At 37.8% G+C, this 11982-nt stretch overlaps 1 protein-coding gene across 1 annotated transcript; it reads right to left on the bottom strand.

The window, feature by feature from the left end:
* Positions 1-7904: 7904 nt before the first annotated feature.
* On the bottom strand, positions 7905-11723 carry LOC107587002 (tumor suppressor candidate 2-like). The gene is made up of 4 exons (XM_016274592.1): positions 11544-11723; positions 10849-11055; positions 8316-8436; positions 7905-8210 (listed from the first exon to the last, which is right to left on the bottom strand). The coding sequence occupies exons 2-4, from the start codon at positions 10998-11000 to the stop codon at positions 8145-8147; spliced, it is 339 nt and encodes a 112-aa protein (XP_016130078.1). The 5' UTR covers positions 11001-11055; positions 11544-11723; the 3' UTR covers positions 7905-8144.
* Between the last annotated feature and the right edge of the window lie 259 nt (positions 11724-11982).

Genomic DNA, 11982 nt, shown 5'->3' with positions numbered 1-11982 from the left:
CACCCCTGTACCTCCTACACATTCCTGCCCATCTCACCCACCCGTCACCAGCCCCGGGAGCTCGGCCAAACTTTTGAACTTACCGTGATTGAGTGGTTTAGTCTGATCTCAGATCAGCCCCTGCGGGAGACCCCATGCAGATCCCAGTTCTGGTTGCCAGGGTGATGTAGAAGACTCCCACCTCTGTGCAGAGCTTAAGGTATAATAAACTAATAAATCATTGCGAAAGTAATGAAACTAGAGATGGTGGCAGAGATAGAGGCAACGAGAATGTTCATTAAAAAAATTTATAGCTAAAGAAATGAATAGTACTTATAGTAGAACATGGCACTAGCAACACTTAAGGTCATGAATTTCATTCCCAGGGGATATAAATACTGATAAAATATGTATAAAATAATATATGTTTAATATTATTCGAATGTTAATGAACATTTATTATTAATATTACAATTTATATTTATTCATTCCAAATATTTATTGTCCTATTTTAGTATGGAGAAGAGCAGCCTGAACACTCGGCTAAATAACTCCTTTTCTGCTTCACAAAAGGAAAGGATATGTTTCAGTCAACTTAACTAAAATAAACCCAAGGCAAGTATGTGAACATAAACACTTCTAGATATTGTTTTGAGTGAGCAATATTATAGATAGGGGACTCGTATTTTAGCTGGCAACAGACTTAGAAACATGCAGATTTTCGCTTCAGAGGATGGTAATTGATGGACTGGATTACTTATAGATTATTGTGATGTTTTTATCAGCTGTTTGGACTCTCATTCTGACGGCACCCATTCACTGCAGAGGATCCATTGCTGAGCAAGTGATGTAAACCTAGATTTCTCCAAATCTGTTCTGATGAAGAAACAAACTCATCTACATCTTGGATAGCCTAAGAATGAGTAGATCTTCGGCAAATTTGAATTTCTGGGTGAACTACTCCTTTAAAGTCACACACACTTTCACTGACTTGTTTCCTGTGTCAGTGAACGGGATGAGTACACATATTTTCCCCTGTTCCTCTCCCGGGGCCCGTGACTCTGTTGGGCAGGACAGTCACTGTTCGGAAGGGAAGGAAGGTCACTGCCACCAGCAGGACATGGACGCCTGGCACAGCAAGAATCAGGCTGCTGTGCGTCAATGCCGGGAGAATGTTCATGGCACCCAAGGACACGTCATTGAAAAGGGCTGCATGAATTTTTCTAAACAATCCTATTATGAAAAAAAGAGGCATTTGGGGGATGTTTATTTTCTATGTTACAAACTTACCATAAAGAAAATTTATAGGCTTAAGGAACATTTACGGCACAACTGAGAGTTTGGAATATTCCGGCTTGCATGGCTAAATATTTGAGATACATGAACGCTGTTTCCTAATGAGTCTGAGGTTTCAACTATTGAGAATCATCTGAAAACGATTAAGTAGAGGACCAGTTCGCGTTGATGGATCAGCCCTGTGCACACTCTCAACAGCTGTGTTCCGAATGAAATACTAGAGTATTGCATTCTGCAAACAATTCAAAATAATATCTGAAACAATGTACAGCAGGGTTATTATACTTAACTAAACCATAAAAAAAATAACTTTTTAAATATATTTTATTTCAGATAGTTGACAAAGCAACATTTCTTGATGTGCTAATATAACTGAAATAAAATTAATGTAAACTACACTATATTGCCAAAAGTATTGTGACATCCCCTTCTAATGAACAGGTTTGACTACTTTAGTCATTTCCACGAGTACAAATCTTAACGTTTAAGCATATAATGATATGCTAGGGAACTGTGTGCTTCTAATTTTATAGCAGCCGTTTGGACAGGACCCTTTTCTATTCTAACTTGACAATGCCTCTGTGTATAAGGCAAAGTTCAGAAAGAAATGATTGATTCAGTCAGTGTGGAAGAACTTGACTGCTCTGCAGAAGTCAAGTCCTAATCCCAGCTGAACACCTCTGGGGCCTGTTTCATAAAACAAGTTTACCAAATAAGCTAGGTTTATTTCAGTTAGTCTGATTTATTGGCAGCTGATTTGGTTCAAAATAAGCCAGACTTACTGAAATAAGCCTGGCTTATTTGGTAAACTTGTTTTATGGAACAGGCCCCAGGTGTTACTTTAAATGCAGACCTTAAGCCTAAAACTCATCACCAAACACCAATGACTTGCCAAAAGTATTGGGGCATTGGGTATTGCTATAGACATTAAAAAAAATGACAAAAACCAAAATTACTAAAACTTCAACAAAAATTAAAATGAAAATGGAATATACAAATTACAACTAATTCAAACCATTAATAAAAACTATAATAGCATCTCAGTGATCCTGAAGTAACACTGGTGTGCGATATGTAATGGTAAACATTTCAAACATCCAGTTTTTAAAGGAATATATTATTATCATACTATATAAAGTATACTATACTAACTATTTTTCTAAATAGTATGCAATATTGCAAGCATAATTCAGCGAGAGATGTCTAGTAATCCAAATGAAATACTAGCATACTAGCGAATTCTGGCAAATTTCATACGTTTTCGTATGACTTGCTTATGCACCATTGCGGGTTGAGTTAATGGGTGCATCTTCATACTTGATTTTAATTACAAATTTTATATTTTCCTGTGAATCACATTGTACAAACTTGTATGAAATTCATAAAATACTTGCGTTTTTTCGTCAGAACCGGTTGGCATACTCCATGATGTTTTCACCTACCAGTAAAAGTGTAGTACTCACAGCTTCATTTAACACATTTGACCATGTTTCAATTCAATTATCTCCAAAATCTGCACAGAAAAGGGCAAAAACTGAAATTCTGTTTTAATTTCAAACATATTGTATAACATACAAGTGTTGTGCACTATAACATCAGTATGAAATTGAGTGCAAATTTAATCTGTAAGCCACTGGTAGATACTGTCTTCTAATGCTAAATGCAGCTGTGATGGATGGAAGCATCCATGTAATTCTGAGTCAATTCATACGTGGGAGTTTTGATTGCAGATTTGGGATATGAAGTAGTTTGAGTAACTCATATGATATAGATTATGCGGCTCCAGGCACAGCAGCTAAAAGCCATCACAGCTCATTTTTGGTGTCTCCAAGGAAATCACAGCTAATCTTCAGAAAACCAAGTGGGAATAAACGTCCCCAATTATGACTATGGGTGGGTCTGAGACCATGGTTCCTTAAAGATGGAATCACGGACATGGAATGTAGATTCGTTCAGCAGTGATAATCATTACAAAATCAATGTCATAAAAAAATTTGCATTTTTGGAAGAAAAATTTGCTAAAGAAAAATGCTAAAAAAGGTTATCTGCTTGCTCAAATGTTCTTAAGTAGTTATTACCACAACACTATGTGGTAACTTGTTCTGAGTGGTTGCTATGTGGCTGTTCTGGCCGGAGTCAGTAAATCCCACCCAAAGTCTCTATGATGGGAATTACTTACTCATTTTATCCTTTAAGTCACGTACAACAAGACAAAATGATATGATAAGTCATTAATGTTTGTAGCACAAATGCTGTAAAACACTTACACCACTAAGTTGAATACTTAAGGTAGGGTGACCATATTTTAGTTTTCCAAAAAGAGGACAGTAGGGGGCAGGGTTCGCGGGCGGGGACAAGGGCAGGGCTTCACCTAATAGTATACGCAGCTAGGTTTTTTCTTGTTTGTTTGCTTATTTTGTTTTTATAATAAATAGAAAGAATAGAAAAAAAGAATAGATAATGCTAGTGTTAGAAGGTCATAATTTATAATAAATAAAAAGAAAATAAGTAGAAACAATAGAGAATGCTAGTGTTAGAGGCTATTCTTTATAAATAAAACAAGTTAGAATAGAAATAGAATAGAGTGCAAATGTTAGAGGGTCAAGTTTTTTAATAAAAAACAAAAACAAGCAGATAAAATTAGAAGTATAGCATTAGAATAGAGAGTGCTAGAGTTAGAGGATCAAATGAAGATGAAAGAGATGTGTTTTCAGCCGTTTCTTGAAAATATTAAGGACTCAGCTGCTTGGATTGAGCTGGGCAGGTCATTCCACCAGGAGGGAACAGTTCATGTAAAAGGCCATGAAAGTTTTAGCATAGGTAGAATGCTAAATGTTTCAATACAAGCATTTCGGTCAAATGCAATTTATGCAATATTTCAAACCTTTAACCCACTTGGGAAAATCAACCCATGGCAACAGTTTAAAACTAGCCCAATTCTGTGAAAAAAACGCAGACTTGGCAACCCTGCATCCAACAAGAGCTGCAGGAGTCAGCTTTGACTGATCACAGGCCGAGAATAAGTAGAGATGACTGACAAGACCATGCTGGAGTATCTGCTGCTCAACAGATCCTGAACTCATTGACAAATATCTGATATTGTGAGTGCTTGAGATCGCGAAATCGAAAGTGAAAGTAAACAGCGCCAATGCTCATTCAAAAATATTTAAATACACCGCATCCTGAGAACGGCTCCCTGATGGGCCAAAATCATACACAATATTAGAATGTTTAAAGGAGTGGACACGAAAATCGCTGGAGCGAAACACATGTTAGGAGGCAGGCGGCAATGGTCAGAAATTCAGCTGGAGCGGGATTAAGAAAACAGCCAATCCAGGACATTTTGGGCAATCGAGAAATCCCGGCCGGACGCGTTTTTGTAGGTCCAAAAAGAGGACGTGTCCGGGGAAAAGAGGACATATGTTCACCCTACTTAAGGCCTCTTGCACCAAACTAGTCTATAGACCTAAGAGAAACAAGTGCTCAGCCATCTTTATAATTTTGTCTTTGAACTTCCGTTCCGTTTTTGCAGTAGCTCTAGTCTATAGCATTGCTGTTGAAGAAGAATTAGCTGGTGAAGTGGATTTACTGATTATAGAGGAAACGAATCAAGTGTTGTCATTGTAATGCTCAAAGCGGATGTCATAACAACTGAAGAAGACCGGGAAGATTTTAAAAAGAGCGGTTCATTCAAAAACTCGTACGACCTTGTTTACTTACATTCATGCTGTGGTAATACAAACGGAGGACAGAAGAACGATTGCAGCGCTGGAAAGGGGAGGAGCTAGATAATCTAATTTAGCGTCTATCAACGCACGCTAACGTTCTGTTTACATAAGCGCGCGCTGCCGTTTTGTCATCTGCCGCTCTTTAAAGCAGGATGGATTCTGATTAGTTGTCAATGTTTTCATCATTCATCAGCTCGAAAAATCGTTTTTAAAGGGGTGGTTCACTGGGTTTTTTCTAGGCTCGATTGTGTTTATGGGGTGCAGTCTAACATGTGTTAATGCTTTGTTTTTTTAAAAACTCATTATTTTTCACATAATTTACCTTTATTCCACACCGCTCTGTCCCTTCTCTGAGAAACGGGCTGATCTTTTCCTGTTTTCATGAAGCCCCGCCCTCAGAAATAGGCGATGGGCTCTGATTGGTTAGCTAGCCCAGTGTGTTGTGATTGGCTAAACAGCTTCTAGTGCACGTCTAAACGTCCTGCCCCTCACCTCAGCATCATGTGCTCCGGTCATATTGTAAACAACTGTGTCGCTAATATCGCTTATCAGTTTGAGTCTGATTGAGAAGCAGAGGATATTATTTAAGAGGATCGTGCAGAACCTGTGCAAGCACAGCTTTCAATGGTAGGCCTATGTTTTTTGTTTGTTGTTGTCTCATACTTTTAGATATGCAGTTATTTGTAAATGCTACTGCTTATGTTAGCTTTAAATACACAGTTTTATCCTGATTAAAGCTTTAATACAGTACAGCAACTGCACGCGCGTCCATGTTTAACACTTCTCATAGCTATGTGAAAATAAGTGTATAATTGTAACAGTTCATTGTTGGAGCTGAGCTGAATGAGAGAGAGAGAGAGAGAGAGAGAAAGAGAGATGCAGAGCGTGTGCAGAGCAGGGGAACGCGAGGAACAGTATTAAGAACCGCTGCTTTAGAACATTGATTATGAAACTTGTGAATCCATTAGAATCGTTAGAAGACAGAATCGCGATTCATATATGAATAGATTTTTACATGCACCTCTAGTTTTCTCTTCCTCTTCTCTAAAGCAGCGCAGCATAGCCTCACCCCCTTCGCTTTTTTTTCCCGAGGGCGGGGTTTATCTGGGTTTGTGATGTCACCAACCCGGGAAGTAACTCGTTGTAGTCCCTACCAGCAATTTTTGTAGGCTTTAAACTGCCAGAATTTTAAAAGACGATATCTCCGTTTGCATTGAACTTTCAGCTTCGTAACTTTGCAGATATTGTTTATGCTCAAACAGCAACATTACACACCAACGTTAAAAAAGTGAAATCGCAATCAACCACCCCTTTAAAGTGATAACAGCAATGTTGTTCCTCGGTTGTTATCCTAATAGTTGTACTTTTCCTCACTGTCATACATGATTATTAAACTTACGTTATTATCGTCCTTGGTTTTAAGTTTGTATGTGACTTTAGTGTTAGCGGTTTGTTCAAATCTCTTCAAGCAATAATGAGGCTTGATTTAGCAATAATCCTATAAATTTGGCTTCCCTCAGGTCCAAATGATTTTCCTAAGTATCTGCCAATGCCTTTGTTCAGTTCAGAGATTTGCATTGCTGGAAAACAGTCTTCGTAATGATAAAAGTCTCCTACAGCAGAAGACAGCAAGCTCTTTTGTTTGTGGATGGAACATTATTAAGGAAACCAGGCAAAGGTTGATTTCAATCCTGTGGAAAGAACAATAGAGTTCGAGTAGAGGACAGCTGGGGAAAAACAGACCGCAGGAGTGAAAGACAGTCGACTGGCGGAAAGATAAAATAGCTTTAAGTATTTGAACTTGTCCTACTAGCTTTTGTGGATGTACTTAATTAAACTGATCATTGGGAAAAAACAAATATTAGTTTCTAGACTTTATAACAAAATGAACTCACCGTGGACCCCATTTACTTAAATAAATAGTTCACCCTCTGCAATGAATGGGTGCCTTCAGAATGAGAATCCAAACAGCTGATTAAAACATCACAATAAGCCACACAACTGCAGTCAATAATACGAGTTAAGAAGAAATAAGAAAAATCAAATTAATAAATTAACCTACTTTTATGTCATGCTGCAAAAGGGTCCAAATGATGTCACTTCCTATGCATCACATTTTATGGAATTCTCAATAGTAGGAATAATTCATAAACATTTTTAGACAATGAATATAGTGATATATCAATTCAACAAACTTTTTTTTATATAATAGCCCTTTTCCACTCAAATCCACATGGATAGAATCTGGTTCACCTACATTTCCACTTAATATTCTGTTTTACTATTGAATTACATTGAGACAAACACAGTTTGATGTGCATTTATACGTGGTATTTTCTTTAATGCCATCTGATCATTTCAACTGTAATAAATAAAGACGGCCACAACAGTGAGAGAGGGACGGGGCTTCTCACAGTGTCTGGCAGCACGGTGTCAGTCAGAGCCTCAACCGTCCAATCAAGGAGCAGCAGCAATTCCATCATCCAATCAGCATACAAACAAATCAAAGCATAGTAAACAGCCATTGATTCTCTTCTACTGGATGAAAAGAAAGCAGAATCAGGTCTATAAGGAACTACATGCAAAATCCAGGCTGTAGTTTTACTCACTTTTGTATTAATCTTAACTGCGTTACCTCTACGAACATCATGTCTTTACGATCTGTGAAGCTCTGCTTGTTACACAATGCCCATCAATTACAGCATTCAAATGCAACCTGATCTTTCTGAGGGCTTCTTCGAAATTCTAAACGGAACGTGCTAGAAGGTCCTCCAGAGTACTTCATGATGTGCTCCTAATAAAAGTCAAACATCGCTAAATATCCGCTAATTTCTATGGTCACATACAAACAAACATACACTCATATACAAACCACACTTAGTGTCTTGGCCATACAGCCCATAATAGTCTTCATGTGGAGGATTATGAGAAAACAAAAAGAGTCAGGACATCATTGTCAGGCCACAGCCTCTTCTCAGTCACACAGCCGGAGCATCTCGCGGCTCGTTTGCCGGGATTCCACATACACGCGTCAAGTCCTCCCAAACACAAGGGGACGCTACACAGCAAGCGTGTCCGGGATCCAGCGGGCGGGAGGAAAATGAAGGGGGACGGATTCTTCGCAGGAGGTCACCAACGGCATCAAACTTCACAGATGACGACTGGAAAATCGACGTGGATACAAGGGTGATCCAACTTGATGATTCCCTATAGAAAAAAATTTGTAATAAAACATTAGAATGACAAGCTGCGATAACGATAATTCAATGTAATTCAAACAAACGTTCGCAAAACACTCCCGTGCTGATTTACCTGAGGTATGAGATTCTTGTGGATTCGTTTTAGTTTGGATTTCTTGCGGCCATTTTTCGTTACTACTGTTTCTTCGTAAAACTCGTGGGCCAGGTCGCCATCCTCATCGAAGTACAAAGAGCTTAAAAACATGAATACAAGTTTAAACATACATATGCAAAGTATAATACATTTTACAAAGGCCTGTTCACACCAAGAATGATAACTACATTAGCGTTCACACCAACGCACAATAACATGTGTTTTTGTCATCTGCCGCTTTAAATGGTTGAGTTCGTAAAAGCAGGATTGCTTCTGATTGGCTGTCAATGATTATGTCGTTCATCAGCAGGGGAAAAAAACTCATTCTGAAAGTGATTCCAACAATTTCGTTCCTCTGTGTCATTATTGTTATAACTATGGTGCCTCGGAGATGTAGAATATTAAAACTTTATAGGTATAGTTATTGCTCTTGGTCTGAAAAGCCTTAAAGGTAGGGTATGTGATTTTTCAAAAACACTTTAGAAAACTGATTCGGGCCGAATCGCAAAACAAACTTGTAGTCAATCAGCAATAATGGGCGTGTCTACTCGTGATGTGGAGGAGAGAGCGTTCAGTGCATGGGACGGATATTAGCCGAGCCGAGCGACAGAAAGATAGAGATGGCGGATAAAAAACTAAAGAGGAAAACGTCTGCGGAAGGATAAGGCAAGAAGTAGGACCCGTGTAAATATCGGATCAGCTTTCCAGCGCTGGAGAGAACTCAAGGAGCGGAGGCCTGCGATCGGATGCCGAGGTTGCTTTGTTTCTTCTCGATAGGTGAGTAACACCGTGTCTACAACAGCTAAAGTCTGCCTACACTGGCCGCGATCAAACGACCGTTGAAAACCATTTGAAATGTGTGTCAGCACGTCATAAATAGAACCCGGCAGCAGTTTTCTGTCGGGATTTGTTACGCCACGCTGCTCACGTCCGTAGACGCGGTGTAACATTGGTTTTGCTTTGTTTCACAGAACTAATCGTTGCCTGGGTTGCGTACGTATATGTGGGGCGGAGCTATCAAAATAGGGGCAAGACCCTTTTGGGGTAGGGGCGTGTTTGTTTTGGTGATTTCAAATATCAACATTGGCTACCAGAAATCACTTACTCTGCCTTTAATGGGATTTTTTTTCCAAACATTTTTCAATGTAAACATGCACTAGATGGATGTGTTTTGTATTGCAACATGTGACAACAATTATTTAATATAGACTTTTATGGAATTATTTATATTGAAACATTTAATTTGTAGAATTTTTTTGCATATATATAATAATAAGGTCACTTCATTTTTAAAGAAAATATATAATATAAGTTTAAGATTTGGAGACAAATATTCTATTTTCCCATATAAACAGTACCAACAATGGCATTACAACATTGTGTATTCTACAGAAAAATGTATTCATAATTTGTATTTTTTATTTTTTTATTGGTTATGCATATCAGTTGCCAGACACTTAAACATAAATCAGTTGACCTCTAATGAAAAATCTGTATTTTCTTAATTACATTTTAAAGATCTACTATTAAATAAATAAATAAAAGGGTTTTAAGTTTTTGTAGTAGTTGCGTATGAGTCCCTCAGTTGTCCTCAGTGTAAAAAAAAAGGATCTCAAAATCATACAGTCATTGTTGCAAAGGGTTCAAATATGCAAAAGATGCTGGAAAACCAAAGAATTTGTGGGACCTGTAGGATTTTTCTGAAGAACAGCAGGCAGTTTAACTGCTCAGGACAAACAAGAGACTTCAAATTCAATTACTATTTTCTCTTGTGGGCTATATGTTAACATCTTTTATGTGAAATATCTTATTCAGGTCAGTACTAAATAAAAAACATCATACGCATTTTTTATGAACCCTCTTATCTTGGTAAAATAATTAACATTTTGCAGATACTACAAATTTTATATTGTACATAGAGAATTTTTGTATTTATTTAGTAAATAGTCATGAAATAAGTGGAGTAATGTATAGTCAGCCCGTCGTTATTGCAAAATAAAACCTGATCACTCTGTCAAGCTTGATTTTGCAATAATGTATCCTAGTTAGTGTACTTTATCCTTTACTTAACACTAAAGGTTCAGTTACCTCAATGACTGTGAAAACGCTACTTTCAAACTCAAGAATGTGTGTTTTTCAGATGATCAGAATCAGAATGAGCTTTATTGCCAGGTATGTTTACACATACGAGGAATTTGTTTTCGTGACAGAAGCTTCCACAGTGTAACAGAATGACAGTGACAGAACAAAAACTAAAAAATAGAAAATAAATAAGGAATAAAAATATATAAATTGACAATTGTATGTGCAGGTATATTACAATAGACAGTTTTGTATGAACAGGTATATTATGTGCAAATTTGAGGTGTAGACTATGAGTGTAGACTTTAGACTTTAGTCTACACTAGTGTAGACTAAATGATCTGTTTCTTGTTGCCAGTGTATCTGGCACGGCGGTCCAGTCATGCTGTCTGAAATCAAGTCACACGCCAGGAGCTGTGGTTATATTTACCTCCTCCTGGTAAACACGAAAGGCGTGGCGTTTCGGATGCTCCGCACCCGGGCCAGGCTCTGCTCTTGGCCGTCTTTAGCAGGCTCATCTCCACCACCTGAACCTGAGAACGGCCAGTAGCCTTTACCTTTAGACCCGCTGCCGCCCATCATAGGCTGCAGAGCATTCTCCTCCTGCTCGGGTCACACTCGGGACGCCCGTACAGCTCTGCAGGAAGACACAATAAACGGTTATTGAACTCATACTGTTAAATATTGACATATTTGATGTCATGAATCTGATAATGTCAGTCATGATGAAATATGGCTACTTTTTATGACATGGGAAACCTGTGAGCTTTGCTTTCCCACACAAAGCTTTTATTAAAGGAAATTCATTCTAAATTGTCATAATTTCTTAATAATGTGACATTTTACATAATATTTTATGTAACAGAAATTTTCACCTCAGCATTAGTATAGCATTGTAAAACATGACAGATTGTGTTTGACAGCCAAATAACTTGGCAAAAACAAGATTTAAATGTCTTAGACTTAATTAATAAAACAAAAGTGCATATAAGTATTATATAATATTTAATTTTCTGGTAGTCTAAATTGATGTAGCTTTCATGCTAATACGGCTAACATCATATTGTCCTACAACGTTTGAGTTTATAACATAACATTATTCACATGTATAACGATGACACTTACTTGAATGTAGTCTCCTGATGTTAAATGAAGCAGGGAAGTGGAAATAATGCGAATTAACGCCGGTTTGAACAGATTTATTGAGTGTGTAAAGTCACTCACAAACGAACCGCTGCAGCAGATCAGAGTGAATCCAGACACGCTCAGCCGCTCCGGCTGAAACCGGAAACTACATGTAGCGCACGTCGGTGAGGAGAATGGACAGAATAAAAGTTCAGGATTTTATAGAATACAAGTCTTTTTTTTTTTCTTAATCAAATTTATTATGACATTTCATTTTATTGTCGCTTGATTTTTATTTTTAAAAAGCCATTATATAATCAAAACGAAAGATTTTGAGACTTATTTTTACATAAGATAAGCACCCAACAATGGAATCACAACGCTATGTATCGAACACAGAAATGTATCGCGTATACTGTGCACATACATTACTGATTTG

This window comes from Sinocyclocheilus grahami, unplaced genomic scaffold (genome assembly GCF_001515645.1).
Source record: "Sinocyclocheilus grahami isolate Dianchi unplaced genomic scaffold, SAMN03320097.WGS_v1.1 scaffold87.1, whole genome shotgun sequence".
Lineage (NCBI taxonomy): Eukaryota > Metazoa > Chordata > Actinopteri > Cypriniformes > Cyprinidae > Sinocyclocheilus > Sinocyclocheilus grahami.
This window is presented reverse-complemented; position numbering and strand designations above follow the sequence as displayed.